The sequence below is a fragment of the Ranitomeya imitator genome, chromosome 4 (assembly GCF_032444005.1).
Source record: "Ranitomeya imitator isolate aRanImi1 chromosome 4, aRanImi1.pri, whole genome shotgun sequence".
Taxonomy (NCBI): Eukaryota; Metazoa; Chordata; class Amphibia; order Anura; family Dendrobatidae; genus Ranitomeya; species Ranitomeya imitator.
The window spans coordinates 454,300,601-454,317,608 of record NC_091285.1 but is presented as its reverse complement, the minus strand read 5'-3'; the positions used below and the strand labels follow the sequence as shown (position 1 = coordinate 454,317,608).

The following is a 17,008-nucleotide window of genomic DNA, read 5'->3' as shown; positions in this document are numbered from 1 at the left end:
TTGTGCTAAAGTGACTTGGGCAAAAGTTAGGGTTTTGGGCTAAAGTGAGTTGGGCTAAAGTGAATTGGGCTAAAGTTAGGGTAAAGGTTGGCTAAAGTGAGTTAGGATAATGTTAGGGTTAGGGTTGGGCTAAAGTGAGTTGGGAAAAAGGCAGAGTTAGTGTTGGCCTAAAGTGAGCTGGGCAAAAGTTAGGGTTAGGGTTGGGCTAAAGTTAGGGTTGGGTTATGGTTAGTGTTAGGGTTTGGCAGGGGTTTTGGTTGTTGTTATGGTGGGATTATTGTTAGGGTTGGGATTAGGTTTAGGGGTGTGTTAGGGTTAAGTTTGTGGTTAGGGTTATGGTTGGGATGAGGGATAGGGGTGTGTTGGGGTTAGGTTTATGGTTAGGGCTATGGTTAGGGTTGGGATTAGTGTTAACAGTGTGTTGGGTTTAGGGTTGTGGTTAGAGTAATGGTTAGGGTTGGGATTAGGGCTAGAGATGTGTAGGGGTTAGTGGTGGAGTTAGAATTGGGGCATTTCCACTGTTTAGGTACATCATGGGGTCTCCAAACGCGACATGGCGCAACCACTGATTCCAGACAATTTTGCATTCAAAAAGTGAAATGGTTTACCCTCCCTTCTGAGCCCTGCCATGCACCCAAACAGTGGCTTTTCCCCCATATGGGTTATCGGCATACGCAGGAGAAATTGCACAACATATTTTGTGGTCCATTTTCTCCTGATATTCTTGTGAAAATAAAAGAAACGGTTCCAAAGTCATTTTTGTGTGAAAAAAGTAAAATGTTAATTTTTTCCTTCCAAATTTATTTAGTTCTCCTGAAGCAACTGAAGGGTTAATAAACTTCTTGAATGTGGTTTTGAACACCATGAGGGGTGCAGATTTTAGAATGGTGTAACTTTTGGGTATTTTCTGTTATATTGACCCCCACAAACTCACTTCAAATGTGAGGTGGTCCCTAAAACATTAGTTTTGTAAATTTTGCTGGAAAAATGAGAAATCACTGGTCAAATTTTAACCCTCATAACATCCTAACAGAAAAAATGTATGTTTCCAAAATTGTGCTGTTGTAAAGTTGACATGGGGGAAATGTTATTAACTATTTTGTGTGGCACCAAACTCTTATTTAAGTGTACAAAAATTAAAAGTTTGAAAATTGCAAAATAAATGCAAGTTATATCGAATAAATGTTACCACTATAATGAAGTACAATATGTCACGAAAAAATTAGCAAGTTTGAAAATTGCAAAATTTCCATTTTTTTCATAAATAAACGCAAGTTATATAGAAGAAATTTTACCACTATCATGAAGTACAATATATCAAGAAAAAACATTCTCAGAATCAATGGGATACATTGAAGCGTTCCAGAGCTTTAACCTCATAAACTGACAGTGGTCTGAATTGTAAAAATTGGCTTGGTCATTAAGTACCAAATTGGCTCTGTCACTAAGAGGTTAAACAACATTTGCACATTAAATATGTCACTTAGATTGGTTTAAGGGTTAAAGTTTCTCCTTCTTGAGAGCACCAGATTGGCACACAGAGACTTACAAGCCCCTTATTTCTCCACTGAGAAGCTGAATATGGAAATAGCCTCTGCATTTAAAAAAGCAAGGACTATAGTTCTTTTGCATGGCCTTCAAGTCTCAATACCTCAACTTTGCGCTCTTCACAAGGTAAAACATTAACCCTTAGAACAGTGTTTCTTAACTCCGGTCCTCAAGACCCACCAACTCCATCACCTATGGAAATCCTGAAAACTTGGCCTGTTGGTGGGTCTTGAGGACTGGAGTTGGGAAACACTGCCTTAGAACACGATTTAGGCATCTAACCAAGCCAACCAGTTTTTCTTCATTGCATTTATGTGGACCAAAACCCCCAAAACACATTTCTTTAAGTGTAATTTTTGGTTTTATTGTGTATCCTAAATTAATATTAATTTAAGGATTGCTACTTCCAACAGGTGACAGAGTCCCTGCTCTCTTCCTCTGTGCATAGGTAATTGGCATATTAGGCCGTTGAAACATGGAATATGCTCAGTTCAGTATACCAAGCCTGTTAATCTGTCTTATGTAGTAGTGAGCTCAGGTCAGGAGACCTGGCAGCGGTGAGGCCGGTTTTTCCAATCCAACCATGATCTGTTTTTCATAAATGTGTGAAACTGGCTTTATCAACCTACAAAAGCTCCAAAAACAGAAAAAAAGACAAAAACGGGTTCAATATGTGTCCACCAATAAATATAATTAACTATACTAGTTAAATTCATGAAAGTAATTAAGCTATATTAAGCCCTTACATTTTCCTACTTTCATCAATTATATATTTACATTCCTATTTGAGTTTGAAAGTGAAGCACGTACAACTCATATCTTATCACCACAATTCAACTGTTACCAGTTATCAGGCTAATTAACGGACCAAACAGTGACTTTACTTATCATGTGAAGCTGATAATATCATCGATGAGAATATCAGATAATGTATATATACTTAGTAAATATGTCACTGCTATCTTCCACACATCATTCAAGTGAGTGCTGCAATGAATTGGCATTAATATTTTATGTCTTTATGTTCATATTGTGGGGGAGGGGGTGAGTGCTTGGATGCTGAATGCCGGGGACCAGTTGGACATGGCATTAATACAGAGGGTAATGCAGCAATATAAATCTTTGCCTTGGTACCTGGCAGCAATTCTGCAGTAAAATGTTTAATAAGCAATTGTAAGATATAGAATGATTTACAATTTTTTTACATTTTTTGCCTAGAGGTAACATTAATGTAAGAAATATTCTGGTGTTACTAGACACTTCTTTCTTTGCCATTTTTTTCAAACACATTGTCTAAAAAGTATTTAACATACTTTTTCCTAACCTCATACAATCATCCATTTGGCTATATGTATTTAATACAATGCTTAGTGATAGTATAGGAGGTAATAAAAGTAATTATTATTATTACGTGATATTCAGATGTACATAGAGGATGGCCCAAAATTTGTTGTGGAGTTAAGGTTTCTGCTTCAGTGCTTTTAATGTTTTCCCAGATAAAAGTACCATTAATACGACCGAATACAATAATATCATTATTGTGGTTTTACAGCACAGTACCACTATTTCTAGTCGTCTACTAAGTTGTACTGAGCGATGGGGTTTAATCACAAAACTTTTTCTTAATTTATTGTTGCATTCGAGGAGACATATTATATTAAAAAATTTCATAAACATAGCAGTACGAGGGCTTCTTTTTTTGTCGGATGAATTGTATAATTTATTACATCACTTTTTATTATCGTAAATCTTTATAGGGAGAAATATAAATAATATAGCAATGGTTATGTTTTTTGACATTTTAAGTTTTATTCTATTCACAAGCTGTAGAAATGAAGAGTTAACTTTAATCGGCGTTACATTGCGATTATGGCCATAGCAAATTTACAGTTTTTATTTACTTTTTTTTACGTTTGAACAATAAATACATTGTTTGAAAAAACAATGATTTGATTTTTGGGTCACCATTTTCTGAAAGCCATAAATGTTATATTTATCCTTCAATGGAACTATATCTGGTGTCATATTTTGTGTGACAAGATTTAATTTTCAGTGGCACCACTTGTGGTAAATTATAATTTTTTTTATCACATTTTATTGCACTTTTTGGGAAGTGGAATGAAAAAAAATGAAAAAGCAATTCTGGAAATTATTTTTCTACACTTATCAATTTAATTGACATGTTAATGCTATCCTGCAAGTTGACATGATAATGATGATACTAAATGTATATATTTTTATGTAAAAACATAAAAAATATATATTTTTGGACGGTTGCCATTTTCTGATATTTAAAACTTTTTATTTTCATTGACAGAGTTTTTGTGAGGGCTTATTTTTTGCAAGACAGGCTGTAGTTTTCATAGGTATCATTTGTAAATACATAAACAGCTGCACTCATGCAGACACCAGCAGCACTCATTAATGAGGACAATGCCACCAACATGTTTAACTTCCGTGGTTGGCCTGGACATCTCTGTGAGATGGTTGCAGTTTGTATTACTTTTACTACAGTATTCTGACTGATAAGTATCGAGTTGCTGATCTTCTTGTATCCTTCACCTTTCTTGTGTAAAAAAATTATTTTCTTTTTTATATCTTGGGACATTTCTCTTCCACGTGGTGCCATTTCTGACAGTATGAAATGGGAAGGAGTTTTCTTTGTTGAGCATTACGGTTTTATAGTAAACTGTCTGCTGAACACCTGTTTAATGAATAATTAGTCTTACCTGTGGTGAAATTCTTGTTAAAATTTTGTAGTCAACTTTAGCTTTGCCCCTAAGGCTTTCATTGGGGTATTCTGATTTTTTCGATATGCCTTGAATGATTTTGTTAAAAAAACTAATTTGTGGGGTGACAAAAATAACAAATATTGTTTGCGCTAATTGGTTCACATTTGTGTGTGTATTTTGTAGTATAGTATCCTTGATTCTGAAAGGAAACTAAATGTTTTTTTGACAAATCTGTTGGGGTGTATTAATTTAAGCTAAACATGTCAAATTGCATTATTGGGTTAATATGCTTTTTTTAATAGTAGTAGTAGTAATCACATTATTAATACTATGAGTAAACTGCAAAATCTTGATATCCTAAGCACATATATTTCACTATGTAGTAAATTAAAAGGAAAAAAATTCAATTGACAGCTAAGTCTCTATCTGTATTCTTTCATAATAGGCCAGATTCAAACACACAGGCATATAAGAGGCTGTCAGGTTTGTGTCAGGAGATCCGTGCTATCACACGGTACTCAGACTGCGTTATAAAAATGTATGAACCTGGTATTAATTACTAAAAATGTAGATTCATGTCTTGCTTTGTATTGTAATTGTAATTGGAAAGTGCCACCTTGTGGCTACATATAATATTATAGCTCCAAAATAATTTTCCTTTATTTTAAAAACAGAAAACTAACACATGCAGAATAGAATACCAGTGACAAAAAGAGGCCACAAAAAGCTCTCACCTAGAGTGTATCATTAAAAAATCAGCTAATCTGCTCTTTTACAGTAGTTTAGTATTGATTTTCATCAATTATTATATTAAAGTATAAAAATTACATAACTTATTTGTTTTATTAGACTACATTTAGTATGAAAATTGTGAACACAGTTTTTGTGTCTTTTATTTATGACAACTATTATCAATATATTGATAATTTATTTCTAAAGTAGACAATTATATACATACAAGTAGTCTTCATATAAAATTAAAGTTTACGAATCCTTTTTCCTAGGATGCAAGCAGAGAAATTTCTCCTGGTTTTGTGTGCTGTCATCGCTTGTGTTTTTTCTTCAGAGTTTCTTGACCAGGAATGGAAAGCATGGAAAGCCAAACATGGTATGATATAGTTCTTCCAGTTCAGGATCTGACAATTGTTCTGTGCCCAACCAGGGCCGTATTTGCCACTAGGCACTCGAGGGCACGTGCCTAGGGCGGGGAGATGCGGGGGGGGCGGCACCTGAGCAGGTTTTTTTTTTTTTTTTTTTTATTATTATAAAGTCCGGTTTGGCCCTAAGACCCCGCCCCCATCAACCCCCCCCCCCCGCCCCCCGGCGCCGCTGATGCATCCTTGCTGGCTGGCCCAGCCCCCCCCCCTTCAAGACAAGACAGTATTGACTCACTGTCTGTCATCATACTCACCTCACCTGCTCCAGCGGTGCCGGCGCGGCTGGTCTGCTCTCAGCGACTGCAACTCGCCCTGAGTGAGCCGCTGTCACATGGTACCGCCTCACCTGATTAAGGTGATGAATATGCATGCATATTCATCACCTTAATCAGGCGGTACCACCTGACCGCGGCGCTCACACAGGGCGAGGGACAGTGCTGCGCAGGGAGTGGGACAGAGCACAGAGGTGGAGCGAGGATTCCGTTCCTCTGCGCGGTCCGCGGCGTGTGAGGTAAAACTTACTGCTGAGACAGCCAGGAGGACGGGGGGAGCCGGGGACTCGGGAGGATGAAGGTGGAGGACCGTGGTGGACGAGGCGAGCCACAAGAGATGGGAGCGTCGCGTCGGGGAGCCGATGATGGAGCCTCAGCCACCCACGCATACAGCCAGGCCCAGGGGGGAAGATGACGAGCCAAGCATACGGCGGTGCCCGGGGGGGGGGGGGGGATGGGATGGGAAATGAGCCAGTGCACGCATAGGGGGGGGGGGGGAGATGAGCCACCCATCACATGCATGCATAGGGGGGGGGGAGATGACTCATGAGCCACCCATCACATGCATGCATACGGGGGGGGGGGGGGGGAGATGAGCCACCCATCACATGCATGCATACGGGGGGGGGGGAGATGAGCCACCCATCACATGCATGCATACGGGGGGGGGGGAGATGAGCCACCCATCACATGCATGCATAGGGGGGGGGGAGATGAGCCACCCATCACATGCATGCATAGGGGGGGGGGGAGATGACTCATGAGCCACCCATCACATGCATGCATACGGGGGGGGGGGGAGATGAGCCACCCATCACATGCATGCATACGGGGGGGGGGGGAGATGAGCCACCCATCATATGCATGCATACGGGGGGGGGGGAGATGAGCCACCCATCACATGCATGCATAGGGGGGGGGGAGATGAGCCACCCATCACATGCATGCATAGGGGGGGGGGGGAGATGAGCCACCCATCACATGCATGCATACGGGGGGGGGGGGGGAGATGAGCCACCCATCACATGCATGCATAGGGGGGGGGGGGAGATGAGCCACCCATCACATGCATGCATACGGGGGGGGGGGGGAAGATGAGCCACCTATGCATACAGGGAGGGGGAGATGAGCCATGCATACATGATGGGAGGTGGGGGTTGGCCATTATACAGTATGCATGGAGCATCATATGTGGTCATTATACAGTATGAAGCATCATGTGTCGCCATCATACAGTATGGAGCATCATGTGCGGTCATTATACACTATGGAGCATCATGTGGCCATTATACAGTATGCATGGAGCATCATATGTGGCCATTATACAGTATTGAGCATCATATGTGGTCACTCATTATACAGAATTGAGCATCATGTGTGGCCATTATACAGTAAGGAACATCATGTGTGGTCTTTATACAGTATGGAGCATCATGTGTGCCCATTATACAGTATGCATGGAGCATCATGTGGCCATTATACAGTATTGAGCATCATGTGTGGCCATTATACAGTATTGAGCATCATGTGACTATTATACAGTATTGAGCATCATGTGTGGCCGCCCATTATACAGTATGGAGCATCATATGTGGCTATTATACAGTATGGAGCATCATGTGTGGCCATTATACAGTATGGAGCACTATGTGGCTATTATACAGTATGGAGCATCATGTGTGGCCATTATACAGTATGGAGCATCATGTGTGGCCATTATACAGTATGGAGCATCATGTGTGGCCATTATACAGTATGGAGCATCATGTGTGGCCAGGGCCGTATTTGCCACTAGGCACTCGAGGGCACGTGCCTAGGGCGGGGAGATGCGGGGGGGGCGGCACCTGAGCAGGTTTTTTTTTTTTTTTTTTTTATTATTATAAAGTCCGGTTTGGCCCTAAGACCCCGCCCCCATCAACCCCCCCCCCGCCCCCCGGCGCCGCTGATGCATCCTTGCTGGCTGGCCCAGCCCCCCCCCTTCAAGACAAGACAGTATTGACTCACTGTCTGTCATCATACTCACCTCACCTGCTCCAGCGGTGCCGGCGCGGCTGGTCTGCTCTCAGCGACTGCAACTCGCCCTGAGTGAGCCGCTGTCACATGGTACCGCCTCACCTGATTAAGGTGATGAATATGCATGCATATTCATCACCTTAATCAGGCGGTACCACCTGACCGCGGCGCTCACACAGGGCGAGGGACAGTGCTGCGCAGGGAGTGGGACAGAGCACAGAGGTGGAGCGAGGATTCCGTTCCTCTGCGCGGTCCGCGGCGTGTGAGGTAAAACTTACTGCTGAGACAGCCAGGAGGACGGGGGGAGCCGGGGACTCGGGAGGATGAAGGTGGAGGACCGTGGTGGACGAGGCGAGCCACAAGAGATGGGAGCGTCGCGTCGGGGAGCCGATGATGGAGCCTCAGCCACCCACGCATACAGCCAGGCCCAGGGGGGAAGATGACGAGCCAAGCATACGGCGGTGCCCGGGGGGGGGGGGGGGATGGGATGGGAAGTGAGCCAGTGCACGCATAGGGGGGGGGGGGGAGATGAGCCACCCATCACATGCATGCATAGGGGGGGGGGGGAGATGACTCATGAGCCACCCATCACATGCATGCATACGGGGGGGGGGGGGAGATGAGCCACCCATCACATGCATGCATACGGGGGGGGGGGGAGATGAGCCACCCATCACATGCATGCATACGGGGGGGGGGAGATGAGCCACCCATCACATGCATGCATAGGGGGGGGGGAGATGAGCCACCCATCACATGCATGCATAGGGGGGGGGGGAGATGACTCATGAGCCACCCATCACATGCATGCATACGGGGGGGGGGGAGATGAGCCACCCATCACATGCATGCATACGGGGGGGGGGGGGAGATGAGCCACCCATCACATGCATGCATACGGGGGGGGGGGAGATGAGCCACCCATCACATGCATGCATAGGGGGGGGGGAGATGAGCCACCCATCACATGCATGCATAGGGGGGGGGGGAGATGAGCCACCCATCACATGCATGCATACGGGGGGGGGGGGGAGATGAGCCACCCATCACATGCATGCATAGGGGGGGGGGGAGATGAGCCACCCATCACATGCATGCATACGGGGGGGGGGGGGGAAGATGAGCCACCTATGCATACAGGGAGGGGGAGATGAGCCATGCATACATGATGGGAGGTGGGGGTTGGCCATTATACAGTATGCATGGAGCATCATATGTGGTCATTATACAGTATGAAGCATCATGTGTCGCCATCATACAGTATGGAGCATCATGTGCGGTCATTATACACTATGGAGCATCATGTGGCCATTATACAGTATGCATGGAGCATCATATGTGGCCATTATACAGTATTGAGCATCATATGTGGTCACTCATTATACAGAATTGAGCATCATGTGTGGCCATTATACAGTAAGGAACATCATGTGTGGTCTTTATACAGTATGGAGCATCATGTGTGCCCATTATACAGTATGCATGGAGCATCATGTGGCCATTATACAGTATTGAGCATCATGTGCGGCCATTATACAGTATTGAGCATCATGTGACTATTATACAGTATTGAGCATCATGTGTGGCCGCCCATTATACAGTATGGAGCATCATATGTGGCTATTATACAGTATGGAGCATCATGTGTGGCCATTATACAGTATGGAGCACTATGTGGCTATTATACAGTATGGAGCATCATGTGTGGCCATTATACAGTATGGAGCATCATGTGTGGCCATTATACAGTATGGAGCATCATGTGTGGCCATTATACAATATGGAGCATCATGTGTGGCCATTATACAATATGGAGCATCATGTGTGGCCATTATACAATATGGAGCATCATGTGTGGCCATTATACAGTATGGAGCATTGTGTGGCCATATTTTTTTTTTTGTTATAATTATTGTATATGAAACAGTGTGATCAGCAGTGCTAAATGGGTGTGGTTGGGACTTGAATATGGGTGTGACTAGTTGTGAAATGGGTGTGGTCAGAGGCGTGGCCTAAAATTTGCCCCGGCGCACTACGTGTGCCGCAACCTTTATACCTCTTTCCCTTCAAGAGTTGGGAGGTATGGTACCGCATTTACCAGATCACGGCAAGTGCCGCAAATCCCATAGGGAATGAATGAGGCCAAACGCAGTGTTGCCGTAAATGATACATTACGCTGCAGATGCAAAAAAACTGCCCGATCTGCTGCAAACAACAGCGATTCTTGCCAAAGTCACTGCCGATAGTGTCATACTCACCAAGGGGGGAGGCAGCACTAAAAGTGCCTAGGGCAGCAGAAACTCTAAATACGGCCCTGTGCCCAACCATCACCTATTGGCTTGAGCAAATCTATACAAGCACACATTTCAGCCTGTCAAATCTTTGCATATACCAACAGAATATGTGGAGATATAGAGGAACTTAATCCTACGCACAAATTATTGTGGATTGTTTATTAGTTAGATATGGTAAAGCTACAGTTAGGTAAAATAAAGCTAAATGATACACTGCAAGCCCAATTCTAGCATTTCTGACAACTGACGCAAAAATTTAAATGGTGCCCCCTCCCAAAAGAAAAAAATATTACTAAGCAATCCACGCAAAAAAAATCTCAAATTGTTCTCCTATAGTTTAAAGAGTAACTAAACTTTAATCAAATATTTGTTTACATTTGCAAGCAGATTGATGCAAAGCCACATCCTTAGTCACCACATTAGTCCCCTACTGATTCCTGGAAAAAAATACTGAGAAATGACCAATTCAAATTACAGGGGCACTGTAGAATTTCAGAATGAAACACATCTGGTTATAATAGCAAAGCCAGGGTCTGATTCATGCTGTCTGTGCTTTGGGTAGCATGAAGCTAATGACTAGTTCCCTTTAACCACAAAGGTATATATAAATATATATATATATATATATATATATATATATATATATATATATATATATATATATATATATACTGTATATATACATATATGTATATATAGTATATATAGTGGATAAACATCATGCAACAATATATAAAGTATAAATAAATATATACTGTATATACATAAATATTTAGCTGGGTTTTGTTGATCTGGAGGCATGCTTAGGGTCGTTATCATGAAATTTCTCTTTATTTTCAGCTTTTTAGCATCAAGCTGAATGTTTTATTGCGAAATTGACATATATTAAGAACTATTCATACTGTTCTCCACCTTTACTAAAGCTCCGGATTCAGCAACCGAGGAAGAGCTCAAAAGCATTATACTATATCCACCATGCTTCACTGGGGGTATGGTGCTCTTTCAGTGGCGCACCACATTGATTTTACACCAAGCAAATTTTTTGGAGATATTCCCAAAAAGTTCAACTCTGGGTCTCATCAGGCCACAACACAATTTCCCACATGCTTTTGGCAGACTTGATGGAAGTTTTGGTAAAGCGTAGCCTGGATGTTTGTATTCTTAGAAAAGGCTTCTGTCTTGTCACTCTTCCACACAGGCCAGATATATGAAAAATATGGGAAAATGTTTTCACATGTAGTCCACTATTAGTACTTGCCAGAAATTCCTGCAGCAATTCCTGGTACGGTAGGCCTTTTGGCAGCCTCAATGACCAATTGTCTTCTTATTATAATTATGAGAGGGTTTTCTAACTTCAAAATTATTTCAGTTATTTCTCAATGGATTTGTACAGATTATGGCAGACATTAAAGGTTAAAAAAATTCTGATATAATTCTTTTTGGTATGACTTTTTACATGATAAAAACGTAATATTTTAAAAGGGGTGTGTAGACGTTTTATATTCACAACAGAAAAATAAAAAAAGTGTGGTTCTTGGAAGAAGAGGAGGAAAAAACAAAAGCTTAAAAAATGGTATTTCACCTGGTTGGGGAGAGAGTTAAAGCTGGCTATCCTCATAAGATATCTGTCAGTTAAATTCATGTTTTACAAACAGCCATCTCCTCTTACAACCCTATCAACGGAAAAGCTTAGATAGTGCTGCTTAGTTCTGTAGGATCGCCATCATCTTATTTACTGTATATGTGGAACAAGTGATTAAAGGGAGTATGAAAATGTTCTCCAACATTCAGGCATTATGTTATAGAGCATGAGGAACTGTACAGACTGATATATACAGCTCTGGCAAAAATTAAGAGACCACTGCACAGTTTTACAAAAATCAGCTTCATGTCTGACTTCCATTCCATTCCAATGTCAGTTTAATTCCAACCAGAGTACACCTCATTCTACTTAATGTGCTTCTGATTAGGTGATCACCTGAACCAAATCTTATTTAATGAAGGAAAGTATATAAAAAAAAACACTGCTGTGGTGTTCACAATCCTCTTGCAATAGGACAAGCTGGATGACAAAAAAAGTGCTAGTAATATCCCAAAAGTAATAGGAATGAAAAAATAACTTTTAACCATGCCAAAGGAGTGGAAAATAAAAGTCTTGAGTGAGGAAAAGAAGGCCTCAATTCTGGCTTCTCAAGCGGAGGGACACAGTGAGCATCATGTTGCCTCCATCCTTAAATTTCTAAGACAGCAGTCCATTATAACAAGGTCAAGCAGCAGACAATGGGGACAACAAAGCTGCAGACTGGCAGAGGGTGAAAACGACTCTCCACTGACCGAGATGACCGTCATCTTATTCAAATGTCACTCAGCAACCAGCGGATGACATCAAGCGACCTACAATAGAAAGGGCAAATGGCAGCTGGGGTGAAGTGCACAGGAAGAACAATTCGTAACAGGCTCCTAGAGACAGGACTCAAGTCATGTAAAGTTAGAAAAAAGCCTTTCATCAATGAGAAGCAAAGGAGAGCCAGGCTGAAGTTTGCCAATGACTATAAGGATTTAACCATAGAGGACTGGAGTAAGGTAATTTTCTTTGATAAGTCTAGTTTTCAGCTTTGCCCAACACCTGGTCGTCTGATGGTTAGACGGAGACCTGGAGAGGCGTACAAGGCACAGTGCTTGCACCCACTGTGGAATTCGGTGGAGGATCGGTGATGATCTGGGGATGCTTCAGCAAGGCTGGAATTGGCAGATTATTGTTTGCGAAGGACATATGAATCAAGCCTTATACAAGGTTATCATGGAAAAAACGGTTGATGCCTACTGCTCAGGCAATGTTCCCCAACTCCGAGGACTGGTTTTTTCCAGCAGAACAATGCGCCATGCCACACAGCTAGGTCAGTCAAGGTGTGGATGAAGGACCACCACATCAAATCCTTGTCATGGTCAGCCCAATCTCCAGACCTGAACCCCATTAAAAACCTCTGGAATGTAATTAAGAGGAAGATGGATAGTCACAAGCTATCAAACAAAGAAGAACTGCTTACATTTTTGTACCAGGAGTGGCATAAGGTCACCCAAAAACAATATGAAAGACTGGTGGAAATCATGCCAAGAAGCATGAAAGCTGTGATTAAAAATCATGGTTATTCCACAAAATATTGATTTTTGAACTCTTCCTGAGTTAAAACATTAGTATTGTTGTTACTAAATGATTCTGAACATGTTTTTTTGCATTATTTGAGGTCTGCAAGCAATACATTTTTTTGTTATTTCGACTATTTCTCATTTTCAGAAAATAAATACAAAATGTATTGCTTGGAACTTTGGAGACATGTTGTCAGTAGTTTATAGAATAAAAGAACAATTTACATTTTACTCAAAAATATACCGTATATACTCGAGTATAAGCAGAGATTTTCAGCCCACTTTGTTGGGCTGAAAGTCCCCCTCTCAGCTTATACTCGAGTCATACCGAGGGGTCGGCAGGGGAGGGGGAGCGGGGGCTGTCTAATTATACTCACCTACGCTGCAGCTTCTTACTGTAGTGAGCGGTCACATGGTACCGCTCATTACAGTAATGAATATGCGGCTCCACCTCCCATAGGGGTGGAGCCGTATATTCATTACTGTAATGCGCGGTAACGGCTGACCGCTCACTACAGGAAAAAAATGCGGCGCCGGGGAACAGACGTGCAGCGATGGTGCCAGGAGCAGGTAAGTATGACGGGGCAGTGCGTGATATTCACCTGCTCCTCGTCCCTTCGTCGGCGCCGCTGTGTCTTCCGCAGTGACACTTATGTCAGAGGGCGTGGTGACGCGATTAGTGCGTGCTGCCCTCTGCCTGAACGTTGGTGCAGAGGATGGGGAAGACACAGCGGCGGTCAGCGGTGGAATGGGGAGCAGGTGACTATAGCAAGTGTCGGGGGCCAGAGAGGTGAGTATGTAATTGTTTAATTTTTTTAATCGCATCAACAGCAAATGGGGCAAATATCTGTATGGAGCATCTGATGGGGCCATGTGCACCATGATATGGGGGAAAATACAGTTAGGGCCAGAAATATTTGGACAGTGACACAATTTTCGCGAGTTGGGCTCTGCATGCCACCACATTGGATTTGAAATGAAACCTCTACAACAGAATTCAAGTGCAGATTGTAACGTTTAATTTGAAGGGTTGAACAAAAATATCTGATAGAAAATGTAGGAATTGTACACATTTCTTTACAAACACTCCACATTTTAGGAGGTCAAAAGTAATTGGACAAGTAAACATAACCCAAACAAAATATTTTTATTTTCAATATTTTGTTGCAAATCCTTTGAAGGCAATCACTGCCTTAAGTCTGGAACCCATGGACATCACCAAACGCTGGGTTTACTCCTTCTTAATGCTTTGCCAGGCCTTTACAGCCGCAGCCTTCAGGTCTTGCTTGTTTGTGGGTCGTTCCGTCTTAAATCTGGATTTGAGCAAGTGAAATGCAGGCTCAATTGGGTTTAGATCTGGAGATTGACTTGGCCATTGCAGAATGTTCCACTTTTTGGCACTCATGAACTCCTGGGTAGCTTTGGCTGTATGCTTGGGGTCATTGTCCATCTGTACTATGAAGCGCCGTCCAATCAACTTTGCAGCATTTGGCTGAATCTGGGCTGAAAGTATATCCCGGTACACTTCAGAATTCATCCGGCTACTCTTGTCTGCTCTTATGTCATCAATAAACACAAGTGACCCAGTGCCATTGAAAGCCATGCATGCCCATGCCATCACGTTGCCTCCACCATGTTTTACAGAGGATGTGGTGTGCCTTGGATCATGTGCCGTTCCCTTTCTTCTCCAAACTTTTTTCTTCCCATCATTCTGGTACAGGTTGATCTTTGTCTCATCTGTCCATAGAATACTTTTCCAGAACTGAGCTGGCTTCTTGAGGTGTTTTTCTGCAAATTTAACTCTGGCCTGTCTATTTTTGTTATTGATGAATGGTTTGCATCTAGATGTGAACCCTTTGTATTTACTGTCATGGAGTTTTCTCTTTACTGTTGACTTAGAGACAGATACACCTACTTCACTGAGAGTGTTCTGGACTTCAGTTGATGTTGTGAACGGGTTCTTCTTCACCAAATTAAGTATGCGGCGATCATCCACCACTGTTGTCATCCGTGGACGCCCAGGCCTTTTTGAGTTCCCAAGCTCACCAGTCAATTCCTTTTTTCTCAGAATGTACCCAACTGTTGATTTTGCTACTCCAAGCATGTCTGCTATCTCTCTGATGGATTTTTTCTTTTTTTTCAGCCTCAGGATGTTCTGCTTCACCTCAATTGAGAGTTCCTTTGACCGCATGTTGTCTGCTCACAGCAACAGCTTCCAAATGCAAAACCACACACCTGGAATCCACCCCTGACCTTTTAACTACTTCATTGATTACAGGTTAACGAGGGAGACGCCTTCAGAGTTAATTGCAGCCCTTAGAGTCCATTGTCCAATTACTTTTGGTCCCTTGAAAAAGAGGACGCTATGCATTACAGAGCTATGATTCCTAAACCCTTTCTCCGATTTGGATGTGGAAACTATCATATTGCAGCTGGGAGTGTGCACTTTCAGCCCATATTACATATATGATTGTATTTCTGAACATGTTTTTGTAAACAGCTAAAATAACAAAACTTGTGTCACTGTCCAAATATTTCTGACCCTAACTGTATCTGTATGGGGCATCTTATGTGGCCATGTGCAGTATTATATGGGGGCAAATACCTGTATGGGGCCATGTGCAGCATTATATGGGGGCAAATATCTGTATGGAGCATCTTATGGGGCCATGTGCAGCATGATAGGGGGGAAAATATCTGTATGAGGCATCTTATGTGGCCATGTGCAGCATGATATGGGGGAAAATATCTGTAAGGGGCATCTTATGTGGCCATGTGTAGCATTATATGGGGGCAAATATCTGTATGGGGCATTTGTATGGGGCCATGTGCAGCATGATATGGGGGCAAATATCTGTATGGGGCATCTTATGTGGCCATGTGCAGCATTATATGGGGCAAATATCTGTATGGAGCATCTTATGGGGCCATAATCCACATTTGTGGAGCATTATACGGGGCAAATGTCTGTATGGAGCATCTTATGGGGTCATAATCAACATTTGTGCAGCATTATATGGGGCATATTTTTATATGGAGCATCTTATGGAGCCCATCATAAACTGTATGGAGCATTATATGGGGCTCCTGATTCAATATAGATATTCAAAAACACTTAAAGGGAACCTGTCACCCCGTTTTTTCAAGATGAGCTAAGAATAGCGTTAAATAGGGGCAGAGCTGTGCTTTACATTAGTGTATTTTGTGAGCCTTTATTCTCCACCTATGCTGCCGAAATACCTTTGTAAAGTCGCCGTTTTGGGCTGTCACTCACGCTGGTCTGGTCATATGGGCGTGGTGACAGCGCTGTTTCTCCCCCAGATCTCCGTTGGTGGCATAGTGGTGTGCGCATGTCGAACTGGCGAATCCACTGCGCAGCTTGAAGCAAAATAGCGCGATCTGCGCTATTCAGCGTGTATCGGTGGGTGCGGCCATCTTTGTGATGCCGCGCGTGCGCAGATGGTTCTTCTCGGCTTCCCGGGGCTTCAGGAAAATGGCCGTGGGATGCCGCGCGTGCGCACATGGAGATCTCGGCGGCCATTTTCCTGAAGCCGAGTTCGCATCTCGGCTGCAGGAAAATGGCCGCTGCGATCGCCATCTGCGCACGCGCGGCATCCCGCGGCCATATTCCTGAAGCCGAGAAGAACCATCTGCGCACACACGGCCTCACAAAGATGGCCGCGCCCACCGATAAACGGCTAAATAGCGCAGATCGCGCTATTTTCCTTCAAGCTGCGCAGTGGATTCGCCAGTTGGACATGCGCACACCACTACGCCACCAACGGAGATCTGGGGGAGAAACAGCGCTGTCACCACGCCCATATGACCAGACCAGCGTGAGTGAC

General features: G+C 43.1%; 1 protein-coding gene across 2 annotated transcripts in view; it reads left to right on the top strand.

Annotated features, from left to right (window-relative positions):
- Window positions 1-2,514: 2,514 nt before the first annotated feature.
- LOC138676461 (cathepsin L-like proteinase) overlaps window positions 2,515-17,008 on the top strand; it is a 32,378-nt gene continuing 17,884 nt past the window's right edge. The window contains exons 1-2 of one of the 2 annotated variants that reach the window (XM_069765782.1): window positions 2,515-2,528; window positions 5,285-5,388. In XM_069765782.1, coding sequence (XP_069621883.1) covers window positions 5,286-5,388 — 103 coding nt within the window. In that variant the 5' untranslated portion in view covers window positions 2,515-2,528; window position 5,285. Of the gene's footprint in view, window positions 2,650-5,284; window positions 5,389-17,008 lie in introns of both variants that reach the window. The other variant, XM_069765783.1, reaches the window with a different exon arrangement.